The sequence below is a fragment of the Hyperolius riggenbachi genome, chromosome 3 (assembly GCF_040937935.1).
Source record: "Hyperolius riggenbachi isolate aHypRig1 chromosome 3, aHypRig1.pri, whole genome shotgun sequence".
NCBI classification, from domain to species: Eukaryota; Metazoa; Chordata; class Amphibia; order Anura; family Hyperoliidae; genus Hyperolius; species Hyperolius riggenbachi.
Genome location: NC_090648.1, coordinates 292239433 through 292261142, shown reverse-complemented (window position 1 = coordinate 292261142; position 21710 = coordinate 292239433). Strand labels below are relative to the sequence as shown.

The 21710-nt window shown below is 45.8% G+C and overlaps 1 protein-coding gene across 1 annotated transcript in view; it reads right to left on the bottom strand.

The window, feature by feature from the left end:
* The window catches only part of LOC137563701 (uncharacterized), a 103184-nt gene that overhangs the window by 20197 nt on the left and 61277 nt on the right, over positions 1 to 21710 (bottom strand). The window contains exon 12 of the mRNA XM_068276504.1: positions 4104 to 4290. Coding sequence (XP_068132605.1) covers positions 4104 to 4290 — 187 coding nt within the window. The remainder of the gene's footprint in view (positions 1 to 4103; positions 4291 to 21710) is intronic.

The following is a 21710-nucleotide window of genomic DNA, read 5'->3' as shown; positions in this document are numbered from 1 at the left end:
TTCCCAACTGCTTCTGAACTAAGTGTTTCTGCTGATCTGCCTTACTCTCCATACTCGCCACCCGACAGGTCCTGCGACGTCCCCTTGACAACTGTCGTCAACAACTCCTCTTCCTGCCGGCGGGTATGCACGATGTCATGCGTAATACACGTCGGGAGCAAACGAGATTTCAAGCAATTGCGGTACTTTGTGCGGAGTCCTCGGGGATCTTAGCGTTCCGATGTGATGGTCGTTATTGTGGCACGACGCTAAGCAACGTTCATGTGGTTGTGCGCCTGTACCCACATCGCGAAATCATGAAAACAACCACTTGGCGCTCAGAAAATCATCGGTGTTTGACAAAATTGTTGATAAAATCGCAACATGGGTACATAGCTTTACGGTTACCGATTTTTGCCTGGATTTTGACTTTTCTCTGTCTGCCACCTGCACCGACCTCTGCCTGGATTTTGACTACTCTCTGCCTGCCGCCTGCACCGACCTCTGCTTACGTTTTGACTACTCTCTGTCTGCCTGCCACCTAAAAAAAAAAAAAAAAAAAAAAAAAAAAAGTCCAAAAGGAATCACGCTTCTACTGTCCCGATTATGATGTCGCCCTCTGTGCCATTCCCTGTTTCAGAATATACCACATGCAGGAGGTGTATTAGGTATATAGGTACATACTGTATAGCCTGATGGCTTATTTGTACAGTTTCACTATTTAAGTTTATTCATTAATTTAATTACTTAAATTAACAATTTTGTGTTCTAGTCTCTTATCACATGGGGCATGTCTACAAGACCTTTATTCTGAAATATTTCTGACTTAAGAATTGGAGGCCTAAAATTCTTGAAAAAAATGTACCGCTTTTAGACCCATAAATCCAGAGAGAAATGAGCTTCCAGGGAGGTTAAGGAAGCCCCAGTTAAGTATGGTACCTGAGACGCTTCTCAAGTACACTTTAACCACTTGAGGACCGCAGTGTTAACCCCCCCCCCCTAAAGACCAGGACTTTTTAAAAAAAAATGGCCACTGCAGCTTTCTTTAAGGCCTAGCTGCAGGGCCTCACAACACAGCACACAAGTGATTTTCCCCCCACCAACAGAGCTTTCTGCTGGTGGGGTGGGGTCTGATCACTCCCCCAATGTTTATTTTTTTATATCAATATTTGTTTATTTTTCTAATAAAATGTCTTTTTATAATTTTTTTACCCATCCCTCCTCCATCCCAGAGCCAGCCAATCATCGTGATCAGCTGTCACAACCGATTACTATCTTGCAGCGATCCACTACAGTGCTGTACTGGGGACAGCGTGTCACACGGCTGTCCCCAGTACAGCACTGTAGTGGATCGCTGCACTGTACAAGCTAATTTGTCTCCTAGCAACGATCGCTGCTGGGAGGCTCCACTCCACCTACCAATCGGAGATGCGCGATTTCCTGCAAAACAGGCCCCATGGACCTTACGCCAATCAGCGTTAGGCGGTCTTGGGGCTGCCGCTCGGTCCACGCCCATCGGCAGCAGGTTAAATTCTGCAACTTTGTTTACCGTGGGCATAGACAATAAAATTGCATACCGAACTCTATGTAGTTTATATTGTAATGCTATGTTCACATCGGCGCCTAGCAGTGCGGAGTGGTGGAATCCTTCAGCATAATGCAGTTCAGTACTGCATATGGTAATCTGCACATTAACAAGTTCACTGTGTGTATCACACCGCACATATAAAGCGCAATGTGGCTTTTCCCTCCATTGCAATCCTGCTTTTGCAGGACATGCACTGTAGGTCCAGGCGCTGCCAGGACCCTGCACAGACGTACACTCATGCTCATACATGGAGTAGAGCGGCCACAAAGAAAAAGAAGGTCCTGGCTGGCAGCAAAGGGGCAGAGGAAGCTTCCCTCTACCAATGTACATATTTATTTTCTTAGATTTATGAACCTTAACTGAACAAAAGAAACAGTTTCACTTACCTGGGACTTTGACCAGCCCCCTGCAACCGTCCTGTCCCTGCGGTGTGCCAAACCCATCCTCCAGGCCCCTGCCACGGATTAGTTTCATTTCTGCTGACTGATCAGTTGGGGGGCCACTGCGTCTGTGCTGCCCTGGCATCATGCGCAGGGACAGTAAGAGGTTCTCTTTTATTGTGCCTGCGCAGAATGCACTCACTGACGTGAACGCGTACTAAGATGCAGGTGTGGAGGCACGCAGACTGAAACCAAACTGATACTCAGGCACAGGACGGCTGCAGGGGGCTAGTCAAAGCCCCACGTAAGTAAAACTTTTTCTTGTGTTCAGTTAAAGTTCACTTTAAAGGGAACCTGAGGCGAGGACAATTATTTAAAATAAACACATGACGTAGCTGCAGATGAATAGTATATACTTACCTCACCGTCGTTTCCTCTCAGAAGCTCACCATTTTCTTCTTACAGTGATCCCTTCCAGTTCTGACAACATTTTGTCAGAACTGAAATATACCAGTTGCTGTCAGTTATACATCAGCAGCTGTCAGTTACAACTGAATGTGCAAGGTAATGTCCATGCTTCCCTATGGCTCTAGGGGGGCAATATTACAGTTTAACAGTGTGCGGACCAGGAAGCTGTTATGGGGTAACGGGCATTTTTAAAATGTAGGACAGAGAATTCTATTGATCACAGTGGACAAACAGGACGCAGGAGAGGAGAAAGAGATTGGGGAGTAGACTACACGCAGGGCCGGCGCTACCATTAAGGCAAAGTAGGCAGCTGCCCCAGGGCCCCAGAGCTTGTAGGGGGGCCCAGTGGCTACAAGAGGAAAAAAAAAATTCTCAAATCGGCCTTAAAGTTTTTGAGAAAATCGATTTTAAAGTTTCAAAGGAAAAAAAAAACACATTTAAAAACCTGCCGACTTTAATGGTTAATAGCAAATCCACCTTAAATGCTAGAAACCCTAAATTTGCAGGATATGTTAAGGAGATCATTAGGAATGAGAGGAAAAAACAATTTTTCAAAAAGACCTTATAGTTTTTGAGAAAATCGATTTTAAAGTTTAGAAGGAAAAAAGTATAGTTTTAAATGCGGTAAATGTCACTTTTAGTAGCAAACCTAACGGTAGTGTAATTTTACATGTATCAAAAGAAAGAGCAATACATTTCCTGACAGGGTTTCCAGGGGGTCCATACGCAGCCGCAGCGCTTTGGCCAGGGATCGCTATACAGCCACAATATGGCTGTATGAAGATCCCTGGCATTTTTTCCTATTTTCCCCAAAAAATTTTATGTTTAGAGTGTGGGATTTTTTTTTTTTAAATTATGTGGGGTCCCCCCTCCTGAAACTTTTTAACCCCTTGTCCCCCATGCAGGCTGGGATAGCCAGAATGTGGAGCTCCAACCGATAGGGACTTAACACCCTGACTATACCAGCTGCAAAAAAGGTCCCCTAATGCCGATTTTTGTTCCGGGGTATATGTTGGGGGGGCCCCCCAGGTTTATTTTGCCCTGGGGCCCCATTGTTGCTTAAACCGGCCCTGACTACACGGCAGGTAAGTATGGCCTGAGTATGGTTATTTTGACTTTTTATTTACAGTTCAGGTTCTCTTTAAGGCTACGTTTCCACTGTATCATGAAATTTTCGCCTGCAAAAAAAATCATATAAGATTTTTCTGCTTGGTGAAAATTTGCATGTAAATTTTTACGTGTTTTTATGTGAAGTTACATGCGCAAAAATTTGCATTAGTTAAATATAACATAATCTGCCTAGTAACAGCTTAATCATGACTGCTGACAACTTCCTGTAACCATGGATTTAATGCAAATTTTTGTGCAAATAACGTAAACATTTGCGTTGCCTATACAAAGCATTGAATGTGAATCGTACGCTATGTCTGAAAAAATGATGCAGGACCTCAAAATTTTCTTTTTTAGGAACACGTACAAAAATTTGCATTGGTTGGAAACCGCCCCATTTACTACCATTAGTTGCCAAATCAAAGCGAATTTTCTGATAGAAAAATCTGACACAAAACGCACAAGCGGAAACCTAGCCTAAGGATAAAGTAATAGCAATGTAAATGTATTTTGTAAACTCTGGTTGTCCTTTAAATTATATATATTTTTTATGTTTCATCATTTTAACATAAATATACCTGTCCCAGTGATGTGAGAGACTTGTTAATTGCAGCAGCTTCCACAAGGCGCTGACCGGTAGCCTCAGTTTTTGATATGCGCTCCGACCCAGCAAGGTCACAGAGTGTGAGACTGGAACTCGTTGCAACTCCAGTGACGCTATCTACACCATTCAGTTTCAAAATCACCATTAGATGGGAACGTGAGCTGGAAGGACAAACACATTTTACAGAAATAGTACATTTCTTTCATCTGTTTTGTGGATATTTGATTTCATAACAATAAGGCTTTTGTTTCTCCGGGGGTCAAAAGCAAAATAGCAATCATTAAATAAAGCCTTAAAAGGAACCAGAGACGAACGTATTTTAAAAATGAAAAAAAGATGTTATACATACCTGGGGCTTCCTCCAGCCCCATAAGCTTGGATTGCTCCCACGCCGATGTCCTCCGCTGCCTCTATCGCCGGTACAGGTCCCGTCACTTCCGCCAGACGTGGCCAGTGTTCCGCATGCCCAGGGGCTCCCTCCGGCTGCGCAGTACGGAGGGAGCGCACTGAGCTTGCGTCGACTGGCTCTGACTGGCCAAAGTGATGGGACCCGGTACCGGCGGACAGAGGCAGTGGAGAAAGGCGGCGTGGGAGCGATCCAGGCTGATGGGGCTGGAGGAAGCTTCAGGTATATATAAATATGTTATTTTATTGTCTCTGGTTGAACTGGTTCTCTTTAACCACTTAACGACCGCCTAACACCGATAGGCGGCAGCTGGTCGTAAGTGGGTTTCCATGGAAACTGTCCGTTGAAAAGAGGCCTTAGGCACTGGGCACAATGGTGGGTGCCTGTGGGCTGTGGAGTGACGCACACACGCAAAAAGCCTTAGGCCTCTTTTCCACAAGGGCTCTTTTCCACGGGCAGTCTCTCACAACTGCTTGCTGCTGCGTGGTAACTGCTCACTGCTGCCTGGTTACAGAGATTGGCGAGCACATGGCGCTATTCAACACGCTCCCATATATGATCATTGGACTAAACTTTGACCTGACATCACCGTCAGCAGGCACATGTCAGCCAATCAGCCTGCACTCCCTCCCCCGCCCCCTATAAAACGCTCCAGTCTGTCTTCGGCTGGAATAGCGAGAGGAAGGGACAGAGCTTGCTGGAAATACGGAAAGCGTTAGCTAGGCTTGTTTATTTTGATCCTCGCTGACTTACTTGCTGTTAAAGCATGCCAAACAGTCCTTCTGAGGGCTACTTCATCCTCAGGGACCCACCATTGTGCCCAGTGCCCACTACAATTGTGTGTCACAATAGACACAAGAACAATAGTGCTCCAGGGCCTCTGTTATTATCACTGCATTGTGTTTGAACAGTTTCATAGTCCACAGACAGAGCCCACTGACACTGACTCACACATGTGCCCACTTCTAGTGATATTTGTGTGTCACATAACAGGACACAAGCAGAGTACTACTAAGTACTTATCACTGTATTGTGCTTGACCTCACTGTTGCATATTCTCACCCTATGCCCACTTCTAGTGATGTTGAATTGTGCACCACATAACACACAAGCACTGTACTACCATTACTGCTCCCATGCATCTGTTATTAGCATGGTGGAGTTCACAAATAGTCCACAAAAAAAAAAAAAAAAAAAATTAGGCTGTACATTGAGCTTGTCTGGTGAAACTTGTAGCAACACTGGTCCGTTAAGTTGAGTGCACATGCAGCACCACACACACCTAAGGGCCTTACAGACCTGTTAGCACTCAATCTCGGTAAATGCGGCGTTTGGTCTTTCAGTGTGAAGCGGGCATAACCCTTACATTACCACACTGGACATTTAAAAGCAGCCCTTTATTCCTCAAATGTAGGAATATACTGTGATTTCTGCTCTTTAGGGTTTAAAACCCGACTCTGCGTCGACTCCGTAATTTTTGGTGGGACTTTTGGCATGGATCCCCTTCCCGCATGCCCCTGTCCAGGTGTTGGACCCTTTGAAACAAGTTTTCCATCACTTTTGTGGCCAGAAACAGTCTTTGTAGGTTTCTAAATTCACTTGTCCATTGAAGTCTATGGCGGCTCACGCGAACTCGAACTATACCGGAAGTTCGAATTCGACGTTTGTGAATGGGAAATTTGATGTTCGCGACATCTCTACCTTGTAATTACTTGCTGAGCACACGGTTTAACTGCCCATGGAGATGAGCCCTAAGGCCCCATTTCCATGAGCAGTTGGTAAGCAGTGAAAAGCCTCTCAAACTCACAACTGCTTGCTGCTGCCTGGCAACTGCTCACTGCTGGCTGGTAACTACTTGCCAAGCACACAGTTGAACTGCCCATGGAAATGAACCCTCAAGCTTATGTTAGTACACAGGATGAAATACTGAACAGTAGTTTCAGGGTTAGTGGTCTTTAGGGCCTAACCTGCATTTTATAATTTATCTTCCAGTCCCCTCTTCATGTTCTTCATGGCTTGATAATGTGCTGGATGGCATTTCTTTCTAATTAGATGGCAAAAAAAATCAGGACCACTCATTATTAGGGGAAAACAATGCAAGCTGACCAATAAACGCCCTATGAATTTCAAGTTGATTATTGACTGAAAGTGGGATCAGGAATTATAATTATTTTGATTAACTAGGCAGAGAGTGGACTGGTGGAGGATTGATGGCCCCATAGCTCTGAACTGCACCGATTAAGTACAATGCTGGTGAGTACAGTGGATTGATTTCAATTAGGCTAGATTCACAGTGGTGTATTGTGGTATGGTGTAACATCTGCATTGCATTGCACACCCTATTCACAGTGTGGTGGGTGCGGTATAATGGCGTGCGGCGTCCAAACACATTGTCATGCTCTGCTTCTGTTGGTGGCATCTTTGTGACAATGGTGTATGAACTTCCTCTACTCATCAGCAGATGTCCTCATGAACTTTGCCTTGAATCGTGTTGTTTCTAACAGACATTCATCTGCAGATCAGATCCACCAGGATGGATTTTTAGATCTGCAGATGATTGTCAGATATGCAGATGAAGTCTGTTAAACAAGGTGTGTATGAGGATCTGCAGATATCATAGACTATGAATGCATTTTGCAGGAACAGATCTTTTACAGATACTGATCTTTTGAATGTGTACAGCATCTTTGTGTACAGCATCTTGCAAGGAGTTTTATCTGATGGGGAGTTCAGCTTCATAGAAAAGACTGTGTAGAGTATGGCTCTCATACTACATGGAAGGTGGTAAAATTGGTCTAAGATCTTTCGTTTATCTTTTTAAGTGTGTACACACCATTAGTCATGGTTGTAATACAGAGCCTGTATATATGTGTCTATTGTGTAGCCTTGTATACATGCCTGACAAGATAGCTGAGGTGGCCAATAACGATTACCTTAGCTGAAAATCAGCTGCGTGTATGGCACTCGACAACTAAGCTGTGAGCGATCTGCTGGACGAATCTACCTAACTCCAGCAACCCCTATCCCCCTGACAATCCCATTGGTCATGCCACTCCCCTACCTGCCTCATGATGTAATGCATTCGCCACTCATCTTCTATCCCCCCCCCCCCCGGCATAGCAACACAGCGTATCGTCAGCTACACAGCTGACAAGCGTGTGTGCGGCCAAGCTCAGCAAAGTCACCCAAGGGGATCAGTTGCTGATTGTTAGAATTTAAGTATTATATGCTTGAATTTGGAGGCCTCAGTTACTTTAACTGAGTTTCGTTAAAAAACTTGATTTGCAGAGTATACCTTTTAAGGAGCATTTCTAGAAGCACTGCAGAACAGTGTGTTTCTGCCTATACAAGGCCAGAGGGCTTATCTAGCCGCCATGGTCAGACAGAGAGGCAGGGCCCGTTTCCACTAGTGCGACGCGATTTCGCCGGCATTCCGACGCTTGTAAAAACGCATGCGGGTGCGTTTCCGCATGCGTTTTACCCGCGATTTCGCGTGCGATTTCGCATGGCAGGGTGCCATGCGAAATTAACCATGACACTGCCAGGGCAAAATAACATTGAGAAGGGTGCGAAATCGCACGCGAAATCGCGGGTAAAAACGCATGTAACAAACGCATGCGTTTTTACTATTAAATACATTAGCGGCGATTCGCACGGATTCCCGACGCAGGCGAAAACTGTGGGTCCCGCCGTGCAGATTTGGCCCGCCGCCAAATCGCTCCCGCACGCCGCACAGGTGGAAACAGCCCCATCCACTAACATTAACTATGCGAATCCGCATGCAGTGCCCGCATGCGGATTCGCCCTAGTGGAAACGAGCCCGCAGTCTTTTCGGTAAACATCGAGTGTTTTCATATTTCCTAAAGGTAAACAATGTTCTTTTTAGATTGAGTCAGGTCCCTAGAACATGGAATTTTCCAGGCCATGCGCAGTAAACACTGTGCTTGTCCTGATATCACGGGGTTTTGTCAGCCAATAGCAGGTGATGAGTTATGTATCCGTCCCTGCTCAGATGATGTCAGATTTAACTCTTTAGAGTTTAGTATAAGAAGAGCTAACGAGCTCCCGAGGGAGCTACTTCTGGCTGATGACTTCCACTTTCTACTCTTTTTGTAATGTCTTGTCATCTTATCTAACTGTATGCTGTATATAGGCTTAAGTGCAACATAGTATAGATGTAACATAAGAGAAAGCCCGTTTGCCATTCAAAAGGAATGAACCAAGAGCCTGTAACGCAAAGAGGACTTACTACAGACCAATTGCTTCGCTTATGTGTAACGAACATGTAGAGATAAGCATCTGTATATCTGTTTACTGAATAAACTCCTGAAACTTTGAAGACATCTAAGAAGTTCTATCTCCTATGCTGTTGCTGTGATGAGTCGAGTTATCACACTTCCTGTGATATGGCGCCGAATGAAGGTGTAGTGTTGTTGCCCATAGCAACCAACAAAGCTTTATTACACTGATCCCCAACGGGCAGCATCAGTTAACAGTGTGTATGAGCCCTTTGAGTGCAGAGCATTAATAATTGTATGTAAATTGACCCCTTCCCTCAGCATCTTCTTTTCCCTTTAACCACTTCAGGACCACAGTCTTTTCGCCCCTTAAGGACCAGAGCCTTTTTATCCATTCAGACCACTGCAGCTTTCACGGTTTAATGCTCGGTCATACAACCTACCACCTAAATGAATTTTACCTCCTTTTCTTGTCACTAATACAGCTTTCTTTTGATGCTATTTGATTGCTCCTGCGAGTTTTACTTTTTATTATATTCATCAAAAAAGACATGAATTTTGGCAAAAAAATGATTTTTTTAACTTTCTGTGCTGACATTTTTCAAATAAAGTAAAATTTCTGTATACATGCAGCGCGAAAAATGTGGACAAACATGTTTTTGATTAAAAAAAAACCCATTCAGTGTATATTTATTGGTTTGGGTAAAAGTTATAGCGTTTACAAACTATGGTGCCAAAAGTGAATTTTCCCATTTTCAAGCATCTCTGACTTTTCTGCGCACCTGTCAGGTTTCATGAGGGGCTAAAATTCCAGGATAGTACAAATACCCCCCAAATGACCCCATTTTGGAAAGAAGACATCCCAAAGTATTCAGTGAGAGGCATGGTGAGTTCATAGAAGATTTTATTTTTTGTCACAAGTTAGCGGAAAATGACACTTTCTGACAAAAAAAAGAAAAAAAAAAAAGTTTCCATTTCTTCTAACTTGCAACAAAAAAAAATGAAATCTGCCACAGACTCACTATGCTCCTCTCTGAATACCTTGAAGTGTCTACTTTCCAAAATGGGGTCATTTGTGGGGTGTGTTCACTGTCCTGGCATTTTGGGGGGTGCCTAATTGTAAGCACCCCTGTAAAGCCTAAAGATGCTCATTGGACTTTTGGCCCCTTAGCGCAGTTAGGCTGCAAAAAAGTGCCACACATGTGGTATTGCCGTACTCAGGAGAAGTAGTATAATGTGTTTTGGGGTGTATTTTTACACATACCCATGCTGGGTGGGAGAAATCTCTCTGTAAAAGGACAATTGTGTGTAAAAAAAAATCAAACAATTGTCATTTACAGAGATATTTCTCCCACCCAGCATGGGTATGTGTAAAAATACACCCCAAAACACATTATACTACTTCTCCTGAGTACGGCGATACCACATGTGTGGCACTTTTTTGCACCCTAACTGCGCTAAGGGGCCCAAAGTTCAATGAGTACCTTTAGGATTTCACAGGTCATTTTGAGAAATTTCGTTTCAAGACTACTCCTCGCGGTTTAGGGCCCCTAAAATGCCAGGACAGTATAGGAACCCCACAAATTACCCCATTTTAGAAAGAAGACACCCCAAGGTATTCCGTTAGGAGGATGGTGAGTTCATAGAAGATTTTTTTTTTTTGTCACAAGTTAGCGGAAATTGATTTTAATTGTTTTTTTTCACAAAGTGTCATTTTCCGCTAACTTATGACAAAAAATAAAATCTTCTATGAACTCACCATCCTCCTAACGGAATACCTTGGGGTGTCTTCTTTCTAAAATGGGGTCATTTGTGGGGTTCCTATACTGCCCTGGCATTTTAGGGGCCCTAAACCGTGAGGAGTAGTCTTGAAACCAAATGTCGCAAAATGACCTGTAAAATCCTAAAGGTACTCATTGGACTTTGGGCCTCTTAGCGCACTTAGGGTGCAAAAAAGTGCCACACATGTGGTACCGCCGTACTCAGGAGAAGTAGTATAATGTGTTTTGGGGTGTATTTTTACACATACCCATGCTGGGTGGGAGAAATCTCTCTGTAAATGACAATTGTTTGATTTTTTTTTTACACACAATTGTCCTTTTACAGAGAGATTTCTCCCACCCAGCATGGGTATGTGTAAAAATACACCCCAAAACACAATATACTACTTCTTCTGAGTACGGCGATACAACATTTGTGACACTTTTTTGCAACCTAGGTGCGCTAAGGGGCCTAACGTCCTATTCACAGGTCATTTTGAGGCCTTTGGATTCTAGACTACTGCTCACGGTTTAGGGCCCCTTAAATGCCAGGGCAGTATAGGAACCCCACAAGTGACCCCATTTTAGAAAGAAGACACCCCAAGGTATTCTGTTAGGAGTATGGTGAGTTCATAGAAGATTTTTTTTTTGTCACAAGTTAGCGGAAAATGACACTTTGTGAAAAAAAAAACAATACATATCAATTTCCGCTAACTTGTGACAAAAAATAAAATCTTCTATGAACTCATCATACACCTAACAATACCTTGGGGTGTCTTCTTTCTAAAATGGGGTCACTTGTGGGGTTCCTATACTGCCCTGGCATTTTACGGGCCCAAAACTGTGAGTAGTCTGGAAACCAAATTTCTCAAAATGACTGATCAGGGGTATAAGCATCTGCAAATTTTGATGACAGGTGGTCTATGAGGGGGCAAATTTTGTGGAACCGGTCATAAGCAGGGTGGCCTCTTAGATGACAGGATGTTTTGGGCCTGATCTGATGGATAGGAGTGCTAGGGGGTGACAGGAGGTGATTGATGGGTGTCTCAGGGGGCGGTTAGAGGGGAAAATAGATGCAATCAATGCACTGGGGAGGTGATCGGAAGGGGGTCTGAGGGGGACCTGAGGGTTTGGCCGAGTGATCAGGAGCCCACACGGGGCAAATTAGGGCCTGATCTGACGGGTAGGTGTGCTAGGGGGTGACAGGAGGTGATTGATGGGTGTCTCAAGGTGTGATTAGAGGGGGGAAATAGATGCAAGCAATGCACTAGCGAGGTGATCAGGGCTGGGGTCTGAGGACGTTCTGAGGTGTGGGCGGGTGATTGGGTGCCCGCAAGGGGCAGATTAGGGTCTAATCTGATGGGTAACCGTGACAGGTGGTGATAGGGGGTGATTGATGGGTAATTAGTGGGTGTTTAGAGGAGAGAATAGATGTAAACAATGGATTTGGGAGGTGATCTGATGTCGGATCTGCGGGCGATCTATTGGTGTGGGTGGGTGATCAGATTGCCCGCAAGGGGCAGGTTAGGGGCTGATTGATGGGTGGCAGTGACAGGGGGTGATTGATGGGTGGCAGTGACAGGGGGTGATTGATAGGTGATTGACAGGTGATCAGTGGGTTATTACAGGGAATAACAGATGTAAATATTGCACTGGCGAATTGATAAAGGGGGGTCTGAGGGCAATCTGAGCGTGTGGGCGGGTGATTGGGTGCCCGCAAGGGGTAGATTAGGGTCTAATCTGATGGGTAACAGTGACAGGTGGTGATAGGGGGTGATTGATAGGTGATTGATGGGTAATTAGTGGGTGTTTAGAGGAGAGAATAGATGTAAACAATGGATTTGGGAGGTGATCTGATGTCGGATCTGCGGGCGATCTATTGGTGTGGGTGGGTGATCAGATTGCCCGCAAGGGGCAGGTTAGGGGCTGATTGATGGGTGGCAGTGACAGGGGGTGATTGATGGGTGGCAGTGACAGGGGGTGATTGATAGGTGATTGACAGGTGATCAGTGGGTTATTACAGGGAATAACAGATGTAAATATTGCACTGGCGAATTGATAAAGGGGGGTCTGAGGGCAATCTGAGCGTGTGGGCGGGTGATTGGGTGCCCGCAAGGGGTAGATTAGGGTCTAATCTGATGGGTAACAGTGACAGGTGGTGATAGGGGGTGATTGATAGGTGATTGATGGGTAATTAGTGGGTGTTTAGAGGAGAGAATAGATGTAAACAATGGATTTGGGAGGTGATCTGATGTCGGATCTGCGGGCGATCTATTGGTGTGGGTGGGTGATCAGATTGCCCGCAAGGGGCAGGTTAGGGGCTGATTGATGGGTGGCAGTGACAGGGGGTGATTGATGGGTGGCAGTGACAGGGGGTGATTGATAGGTGATTGACAGGTGATCAGTGGGTTATTACAGGGAATAACAGATGTAAATATTGCACTGGCGAATTGATAAAGGGGGGTCTGAGGGCAATCTGAGCGTGTGGGCGGGTGATTGGGTGCCCGCAAGGGGTAGATTAGGGTCTAATCTGATGGGTAACAGTGACAGGTGGTGATAGGGGGTGATTGATAGGTGATTGATGGGTAATTAGTGGGTGTTTAGAGGAGAGAATAGATGTAAACAATGGATTTGGGAGGTGATCTGATGTCGGATCTGCGGGCGATCTATTGGTGTGGGTGGGTGATCAGATTGCCCGCAAGGGGCAGGTTAGGGGCTGATTGATGGGTAGCAGAGACAGGGGGTGATTGACTGGTGATTGACGGGTGATTGACGGGTGATTGACAGGTGATCAGGGGGGATAGATGCATACAGTACACGGGGGGAGGGGTCTGGGGGGGGGTCTGGGGAGAATCTGAGGGGTGGGGGGGTGATCAGGAGGGGGCAGTGGGCAGGGGGGGGATAAAAAAAAAAATAGCGTTGACAGATAGTGACAGGGAGTGATTGATGGGTGATTAGGGGGTGACTGGGTGCAAACAGTGGTCTGGGGGGTGGGCAGGGGGGGGTCTGAGGGGTGCTGTGGGCGATTAGGGGGCAGGGGGGGGGAAATCAGTGTGCTTGGGTGCAGACTAGGGTGGCTGCAGCCTGCCCTGGTGGTCCCTCGGACACTGGGACCACCAGGGCAGGAGGCAGCCAGTATAATAGGCTTTGTATACATTACAAAGCCTATTATACTATTTCCATGCGGCGATCCGGGTGCTAGTAACCCGCCGGCGCTTCCGAACGGCCGGCGGGTTACTACGAGCGGTGGGCGGAGCCAGTCCCCGGCGGCTGATCGCGTCACGAATGACGCGATCGCCGCATAGCCACCCACGCAGCCGCCCCCGCCGATGGGCGTATTGCGGTCGTTTGGGCCCGGTCTTTGCCGCCGCCCATCGGCTGGGGACGGTCGTTAAGTGGTTAAGGCCTCTTTTTCACAGACTGTTGAGCTGTGTGCTCACCAAGCTGTTACCAAACAGCGGTCAGCAGTTACCATGCAGCAACAAGCTGTTACCAGGCAGCAACGAGCAGTTACCAGGCAGCAACGAGCAGTTACCAGGCAGCAACGAGCAGTTACCAGGCAGCAACGAGCAGTTACCAAACAGCAACGAGCAGTTACCAAACAGCAGTGAGCAGTTACCAGGCAGCAACAAGCAGTTACCAGGCAGCAGTGAGCAGTTACCAGGCAGCAGTGAGTAGTTGTGAGAGTTTGAGAGGCATTTCACCGCCTATCAACAGTCCTTGGAAAAGAGGCCTAAATCCTGGAAGACCATAGCTTCCCTTGCTTGTGCAAAGAATACTATTAGGCCTCTTTTCCACAGGCAGTTGAGAGGCAGTGAAATGCCTCTCAAACTCTCACAACTGCTTGCTGCTGCCAGATAACTGCTCACTGCTGCCTGATAACTGATTGCTGAGCACACAGTTCAACTGCCCGTAGAAAAGAGTCCTAAATCAGCAGAGTAGCCCAGTGTATATCCTACATGTGTACTCTGAGCCTTGGATTCAACTACATTCTGTTAGGCCTCTTTTCCCTGGACTGTTGATAGGGAGTGAAATGCCTCTCAATCATCTTCTTGTGGTAATGCCTCTCAAACTCTCACAACTGCTCACTGCTGCCTGGTAACTACTGAGCACACAGCTCACCAGTCCATGGAAAAGAGGCCTAAGGCCCTATTTCCACGGGCATTTGATAGGCAGTGAAAAGCCTCTGAGTCTCTCACAACTGCTTGCTGCTGCCTGGTAACTGCTCATTGCAGCCTGGCAACTGCTTGCTGAGCACTCAGTTCAACTGCCCGTGGAAATGGGCCCTTATACTAAAACTGAAGTGAGAAAACTCACTGCAGGCTGTTCTTGCTTCAGACTGTGAAAGAAAGGCTTCCTTCATTTCTTCAGATGTGCGTGCGTGCATGCATGCCAGTAGAGGGCTCTCTCTATCAGTATATAGATCTGCACATCTAATGGGATACAGAAATGCCCTTTTCAATGTCTCCTCTGTGGTTTTCATGTCCCACCCACCAGTCCATTAGATCAATCAGGGTTAGAAGCAGGACTGGGTGGCTCTACCTATCAGCTGTCTGCTACGTCTGCCAGCTTTACCACTGATTTTGCTGATTGCTAGTTACTGACAGGCAGGGGCGTAGCAATAGGGGGTGCAGCAGTAGCGACCGCATCGGGGCCCTTGGGCCAGAGGGGCCCCGAAGGGCCCTCCCTCAACTACAGTATTAGCCTTCTATTGGTCCTGTGCTCATAATAATCACTTCTATAGATACTTTGAATAGTGGTAATCATTAACAAACTGTTTCCCATCCCTTCCTTGCACCTCTGACTCTGTAGTTGCCATTGGCAGGTTTTGGTGCACCATATCAATTGCTATGTATAGAGTGCTTGGGGGGCCCCATTGTAAAACTTGCATCAGGGCCCACAGCTCCTTAGCTACGCCACTGCTGACAGGTCAGAGCTGGTGTTGAATACCAAACATTATTACTTGATTTACCAAATGCTTTAGGGCCCTTTTCTACAAGCAGTTGATACGCACTGAAAAGACTTTTGAAATCTCAAAACTGCTTGCTACTGCCTGGTAACTGCTCACTGAGCATGCAATTTAGCTGCCTGTGGAAAAGGGCCCTAACATCATAAACAGTTGTGATGGTCAATGAGATACAAATGTAATTGTATGCAAATTTAAGCATCTTGGAACTAAACTAATCAATGCTGATTCTGGTCTGATTCCAAACTGCATAAATGTTCATACTACCAACATAAACTTTGCATCTACTTGAAATCATTGATCAGTTCTACTAAACCGTTCTCAGCAGGAAGCATGCAGGTGCTGAATTAACTAAGGCCTCTTTTCCACGGACTGTTGAACTGTGAGTTCAGCAAGCAGTTTTCAGGCAGCAACAAGCATGTACCAGGCAGCAGCAATCAGTTGTGAGAGTTTGAGAGGCATTTCACTGCCTAACAACTGCTCGTGGAAAAGAGGCCTTAGGCCTCTTTTCCACGAACTGTTTACAGGCAGTGAAATGCCTCTCAAACTCTCACAACTGCTCGCTGCTGCCTGGTAACTGCTCGCTGCTGCCTGGTAACTGCTCGCTGCTGCCTGGTAACTGCTCGCTGCTGCCTGGCAACTGCTCACTGCTGCCTGGCAACTGCTTGCTGAGCACACAGCTCAACAGTTCATGGAAAAGAGGCCGGTACTTATCCGTTAGCCGGGCGCATCCTCTAGGTGGCGACAAAACTCCACCAGAGTTACAGCTTTCCCTACTATCCATGTCGGCCTGGAGGGGGAATAGTAATTAGCGCCACCTGCCGGATGCGCCCGGCTAACGGATAAGTACCAAGAGGTCTTAGGCTTTGTTCACATCTAAAATAGAAATCGCTGATGCCAGTGATTATTTTTTTGCACTTTTTTTCCCCTCCCGGTGCTTCCCTGCGCACTACGATTTTGTACAAAGCGCTTTTGCAGAGCGATTCCGCTTTTTCACTTCCTGACGTCAGTCAGGAAGTGAACTCTTTTTCACCCGGAAATGAATAAATTCAATGTATAAAAGCGCAAACGCAATAGCCGGATAAAGCGATTTGTGAGCATTTTGCGTTTTTCCTATACCTTCCATTGTAGCAAAATCGCCCTGAAAATGGTACATGCAGCGCTTTTCTGAGCGGAAAGTGGACCAAACACGCAGATATGAACTATCCTAGAAGGATTCATTGCACAAGCGCTTTTAAGGCCTTTTTAAAAATCGCCGGCGATCAAAAAGAAAATGCACAATGCCCTAGGTGTGAACAAGCCCTAAGTAAGTGCTGCTGGTTAGCTTCATTGAATTAATCAGAGCTCTCAGGTAATGAATCATTGGTTTCCAAATTTGATAAGTTTGATTCTGTCCATGGTAATTCCAGTTACTCTAAAATAAAAATTGCCTGATGATGAAAAGCTCAATCCCAGTCATCAAACAGACGGCAATGAGGGGCATACCAGTGGTGTGAATGGGGCCAATTCATAAAAGGCTGTGCGGGGAAAAAAATCTTGTCAGGAAAATACCGCATTCAGTATTTTAGACTTCTGTGTGCTAATTCACAAAAATGTTTACAGTTGCGATAGAAGTTTGGGAATTTCCCGAACTAAGCTGGCAGTAACATGAGAAGCTGCCTGAGTTGATACATTTCTTCCGTGCAGAGACAGTGTTACAATAAGAGGCATCCCCAACTTCCCTTTAGATATGCATTTTTTTTTTATACTGCTTCTGTTTGCCCTGAATCTGCACTGAATCTGTCTATGATGCCCAGTGCACTCCAAAACCGCTAGCAGATCCTCAATACACTAGCGGTTTTAGGAGCTGATTTCAGAGCGATTCTAGGTATGTTTAGAGAGGTTTTCTAAACATACCTAGCTGTTTTGGGTGCGTTTTTGTGTAGCAGATTACACATATTGTTACAGTAAAAGCTGTTACTGAACAGCTTCTGTAACAAAAACACCTGGCAAACCGCTCTGAAGTAGCGTTCAGAGCGGTTTGCGTTTTTCCTATACTTTACATTGAGGCAGAAACGCTTCTGCAAACCGCAAACCTCAAACTGCCGGTGTGCACCATCCCATTGAAATACATCAGCCAACCGTATTTACATGCGGATGCGGATCGCACCTAAAACCGCTCAGTGTGCACTGGGCCTTAAGGTGCGTACAGACATGCGACTATAGTCGCTTGAAACGATCGTTCCTGACGGCATCGGCCGACGATCGTTCATAAAATTAGAACAAACGATCATTCCAACGACCGACGAACGACAGATGTAGTCGTTAACGAACAATCCATTCCGCCAGATATTTTTAAACGATGGTCGTTGCACCATCGTATGTCTGTACAACGATCGGTCGTGGATCGATCGTTCGTTGGCTACAGCACATGCGCAATGTCTTTCTAAAAAATCTATTTAATTGCCACAGCTTAGAAGAAATTCAAGAAATGTTACACATGCAGGCTTTCTGATGTAAAGAAACATATGAAAACAGGTACCCAAGAGGTTAAAAAACACAGCCTGGGGTATTCGGGAAAAGCCTTGTTTGTTCTGCTCTCACCACTGCTGCCTGGGAGATCTGTCTCCATTAACTTTGCTTTTATCCGCACCCTTATCACCTCTTCAAAGCAGGCAGTATTCTCCGTCCCAATAGCGCCTGCTCTAATCTTTATGAATTGACATTTACTGACGTGCTGGAGATGTTCAACGCACAAGGCGGTAATTTACCTCACTGCTCTGGAGTGTCAGCTTTTCATGACGTTTTGCTAAGACATTTTGCTAAAGTTAGCTGTTTTCAGCATTACCGCATGCGGTAATGCTTAATGATTTAAGCCCATTGTGTGGAGGCTTCTAATGTAGGGGTAGCACCTAAACATAAGGTGAATTTTGTACATCACAACCTGTGCAGAGGTTTGACGTGGCAGAAATGGGAATATCTAATGCTAAGGCGTTTTTAATTTTATGGCAGATTTATCTGCCAGATCTATTTTTTTTTTCCAGCATGTCCGATCTGAATTTCGATTGATTTTCTGATTGATTTCCATAGATGTGAACGGAAATCGATTTAAATTTAGATTGGACATGCTGGAAAAAAATCGATCTGGCAGGTAAATCTGCCAGAAAATTGTATCGTGTGTATCTAGCATAATGAGTGAGGCTGTAGATATGCAGGGACCAGGGTAAGGCCTTTTTTCCATGTTGACTGTTGATAGGCAGTGAAATGCCTCTCAAACTCGAGGCTGGGTGCGCACATAGAGTGTGAAAGGTGGCGTTTTTTTGTTTGCAGTGCGTTTTGCGGTTTTTCCGCATATGTTTTTTTAGCGTTTTGCGTGTGTTTTTATGCATTTGCAGTGTTTTCAATGCATTTTAATATTGCGTTTTATGCAAATCACTGGGAAGACAACAGGAAGCGGAAATACTTCACAAAACAATTTTGTTTTGAAAAACGCATACAAAATGCAATACATTGTGTTCCTATTGACTTTTATTATGTGTGTTTTTGATGCATTTTTAAATGTTATGCAACAAAAAGCACGCGTACAAAACGCATATGCATTTTTTATTGCGGCCCATAGACTTCCATTAGCAGCAAACGTGCATTTTCCGCAGCGCTTATGTTTCTGCTAAGTGTACGCCTCACAACTGCTTGCTGAGCACACAGCTCAATAGTCCGTGGAAAAGAGGCCTAAAGGTTAGAGATGGCCCAAACGGTTCACCGGCGAATTTCAGGGGTTCGCGATCGCAGAGAACCGCAAACTTTTCCGGAAGTTCGATTCGCCCCCATAGTGCATCATTAGGGTCAACTTTGACCCTCTACATCAGTCAGCAGGCACATTGTAGCCAATCAGGCTACACTCCCTCCTGGAGCGCCCCCCCCCCCCCTTATAAAAGGCAGGCAGTGTCAGGCATTGGACTCACTCGTGTGCCTGCAGTAATTAGAGAAGGGAGAGCTGCTGCTGCTGCTGCTGAGAGAGCTATAGGGAAAGCTTATTTAGGCTCTTATAGGCTTGTTCGCTTGCTCCTTGCTGATTCTTATTGCTAAAAAAGCACCTCTCAACAGCTCTTTTGAGAGCTAATCTTGTTCTTGTGATCTATTTTTTTTATTTTATTTTATTTTTGTGGCCCACTTGCATTATATACAGTCCAGTCAGTCGCAGCTGGCCTTTGGCCTCTTGGTGGTAATTCCTACTGTGCCACTGCCAGGCCCAGCACATTCAGTGAATACCTGTGTGTGTGTGTGTGTGTGTGTGTGTGTGTGTGTGTGTGTGTGTGTGTGTGTGTGTGTGTGTGTGTGTGTGTGACAGGCAGCTGCACATTTGTAATCCCAATCACTGCACCTGTTCACTGTTCAGTGCACCTACCTACCTACCTACCTACATGAGCGCACACATTGTTAATGCTGCCAGTCATTGCACCTGTTCACGGTACCTGTGTGTGTGTGTGTGTGTGTGTGTGTGTGTGTGTGTGACAGGTGCACATTTGTAATTCCAATCACTGCAGTGCATACCTGTAACCTGTTCAGTGCACCTACGTGAGCACAAGCAGTGTAATATACCACCAGTCATTGCACCTGTTCACTGTACCTGTGTGTGACAGGTGCACATTTGTAATTCCAATCACTGCAGTGCATACCTATAACCTGTTCAGTGCACCTACGTGAGCACAAGCAGTGTAATATACCACCAGTCATTGCACCTGTTCACTGTACCTGTGTGTGACAGCTGCACATTTGTAATTCCAATCACTGCACCTGTTCACGGTTCAGTGCACCTACCTACTTACCTATGTGAGCGCAAGCAATGTAATATACCACCAGTCGTTGCACCTTTTCACGGTACCTGTGTGTGACAGGTGCACATTTGTAATTCCAATCACTGCAGTGCATAACAGTAACCTGTTGAGAGCACCTACGTGAGCGCAAGCAGTGTAATATACCACCAGTCATTGCACCTGTTCATGGTACCTGTGTGTGATAGCTGCACATTTGTAATTCCAATCACTGCACCTGTTTACTGTTCAGTGCACCTACCTACCTACCTACCTACGTGAGCGCAAGCAGTGTAATATACCACCAGTCATTGCACCTGTTCATGGTACCTGTGTGTGATAGCTGCACATTTGTAATTTCAATCTCTGCACCTGTTTACTGTTCAGTGCACCTACCTACCTACCTACCTACCTACGTGAGCACAAGCAGTGTAATATACCACCAGTCGTTGCACCTTTTCACGGTACCTGTGTGTGACAGCTGCACATTTGTAATTCCAATCACTGCAGTGCATACCTGTAACCTGTTCAGTGCACGTACGTGAGCGCAAGCAGTGTAATATACCACCAGTCATTGCACCTGTTCACGGTACCTGTGTGTGACAGCTGCACATTTGTAATTCCAATCAATGCATACCTGGTCACTGCACCTGTGTTACCACACGCTGTTTAGTATACCAGTCCGTGCATACCTGTTAACTGCACCTGTGGGACAGCTGCACATTGTATTGTAATACCAGTCACTGCTACCTTTCACTGCACCTGTGTGACCGCATATTGTATTATTCAAGTCAGTGCATACCTTTCACTTCATCCCCCCAATATGGACAAAACAGGTAGAGGCAGGGGCAGACCCAGAGGCAGGCCACCCGGCAGGTCTTTTCGAGGTCATGCTGATGTGATTTCGTGCGGCCATGGCCCAAAGTACAGTGCCCAGAAGGAGGCATGTCCCATCAACTCCCAAGATTGTCAGGACGTGGTTGACTATTTAACACTGAACACCTCCTCTTCCGCATCCACCAGCGCTACTTTAAGTACCACAACCTCTACATTTGACACTTTGCAGGAGTTATTTGGTGGGGAAATCACTGATTCACAGCCATTATTGTTACAACAAGATGAAGGCGCTAATATGTCTGAGTTAGGGGACACTATGGACGTAAGGTGTGAGGAGGAGGATGATGAAGTACCTGCTGTTGGTGCAGTTTTGGAGGTGTCTGATACAAACAAAGGTTTGGAGGATGATTTTGATGATGATACTGCCATGGATGCCACGTGGGATCCTAAGAGACACAATGACCAAGGGGACAGTTCAGAGGGGGAGTCAGAGAGGAGTAGGAGGAGACGAGTTGCTGAAAGAAGCAGGGGAAGCTCGTCATCAGAAACAGCTAGTGACAGTGTCCGGTGCCATGTATTGCCAC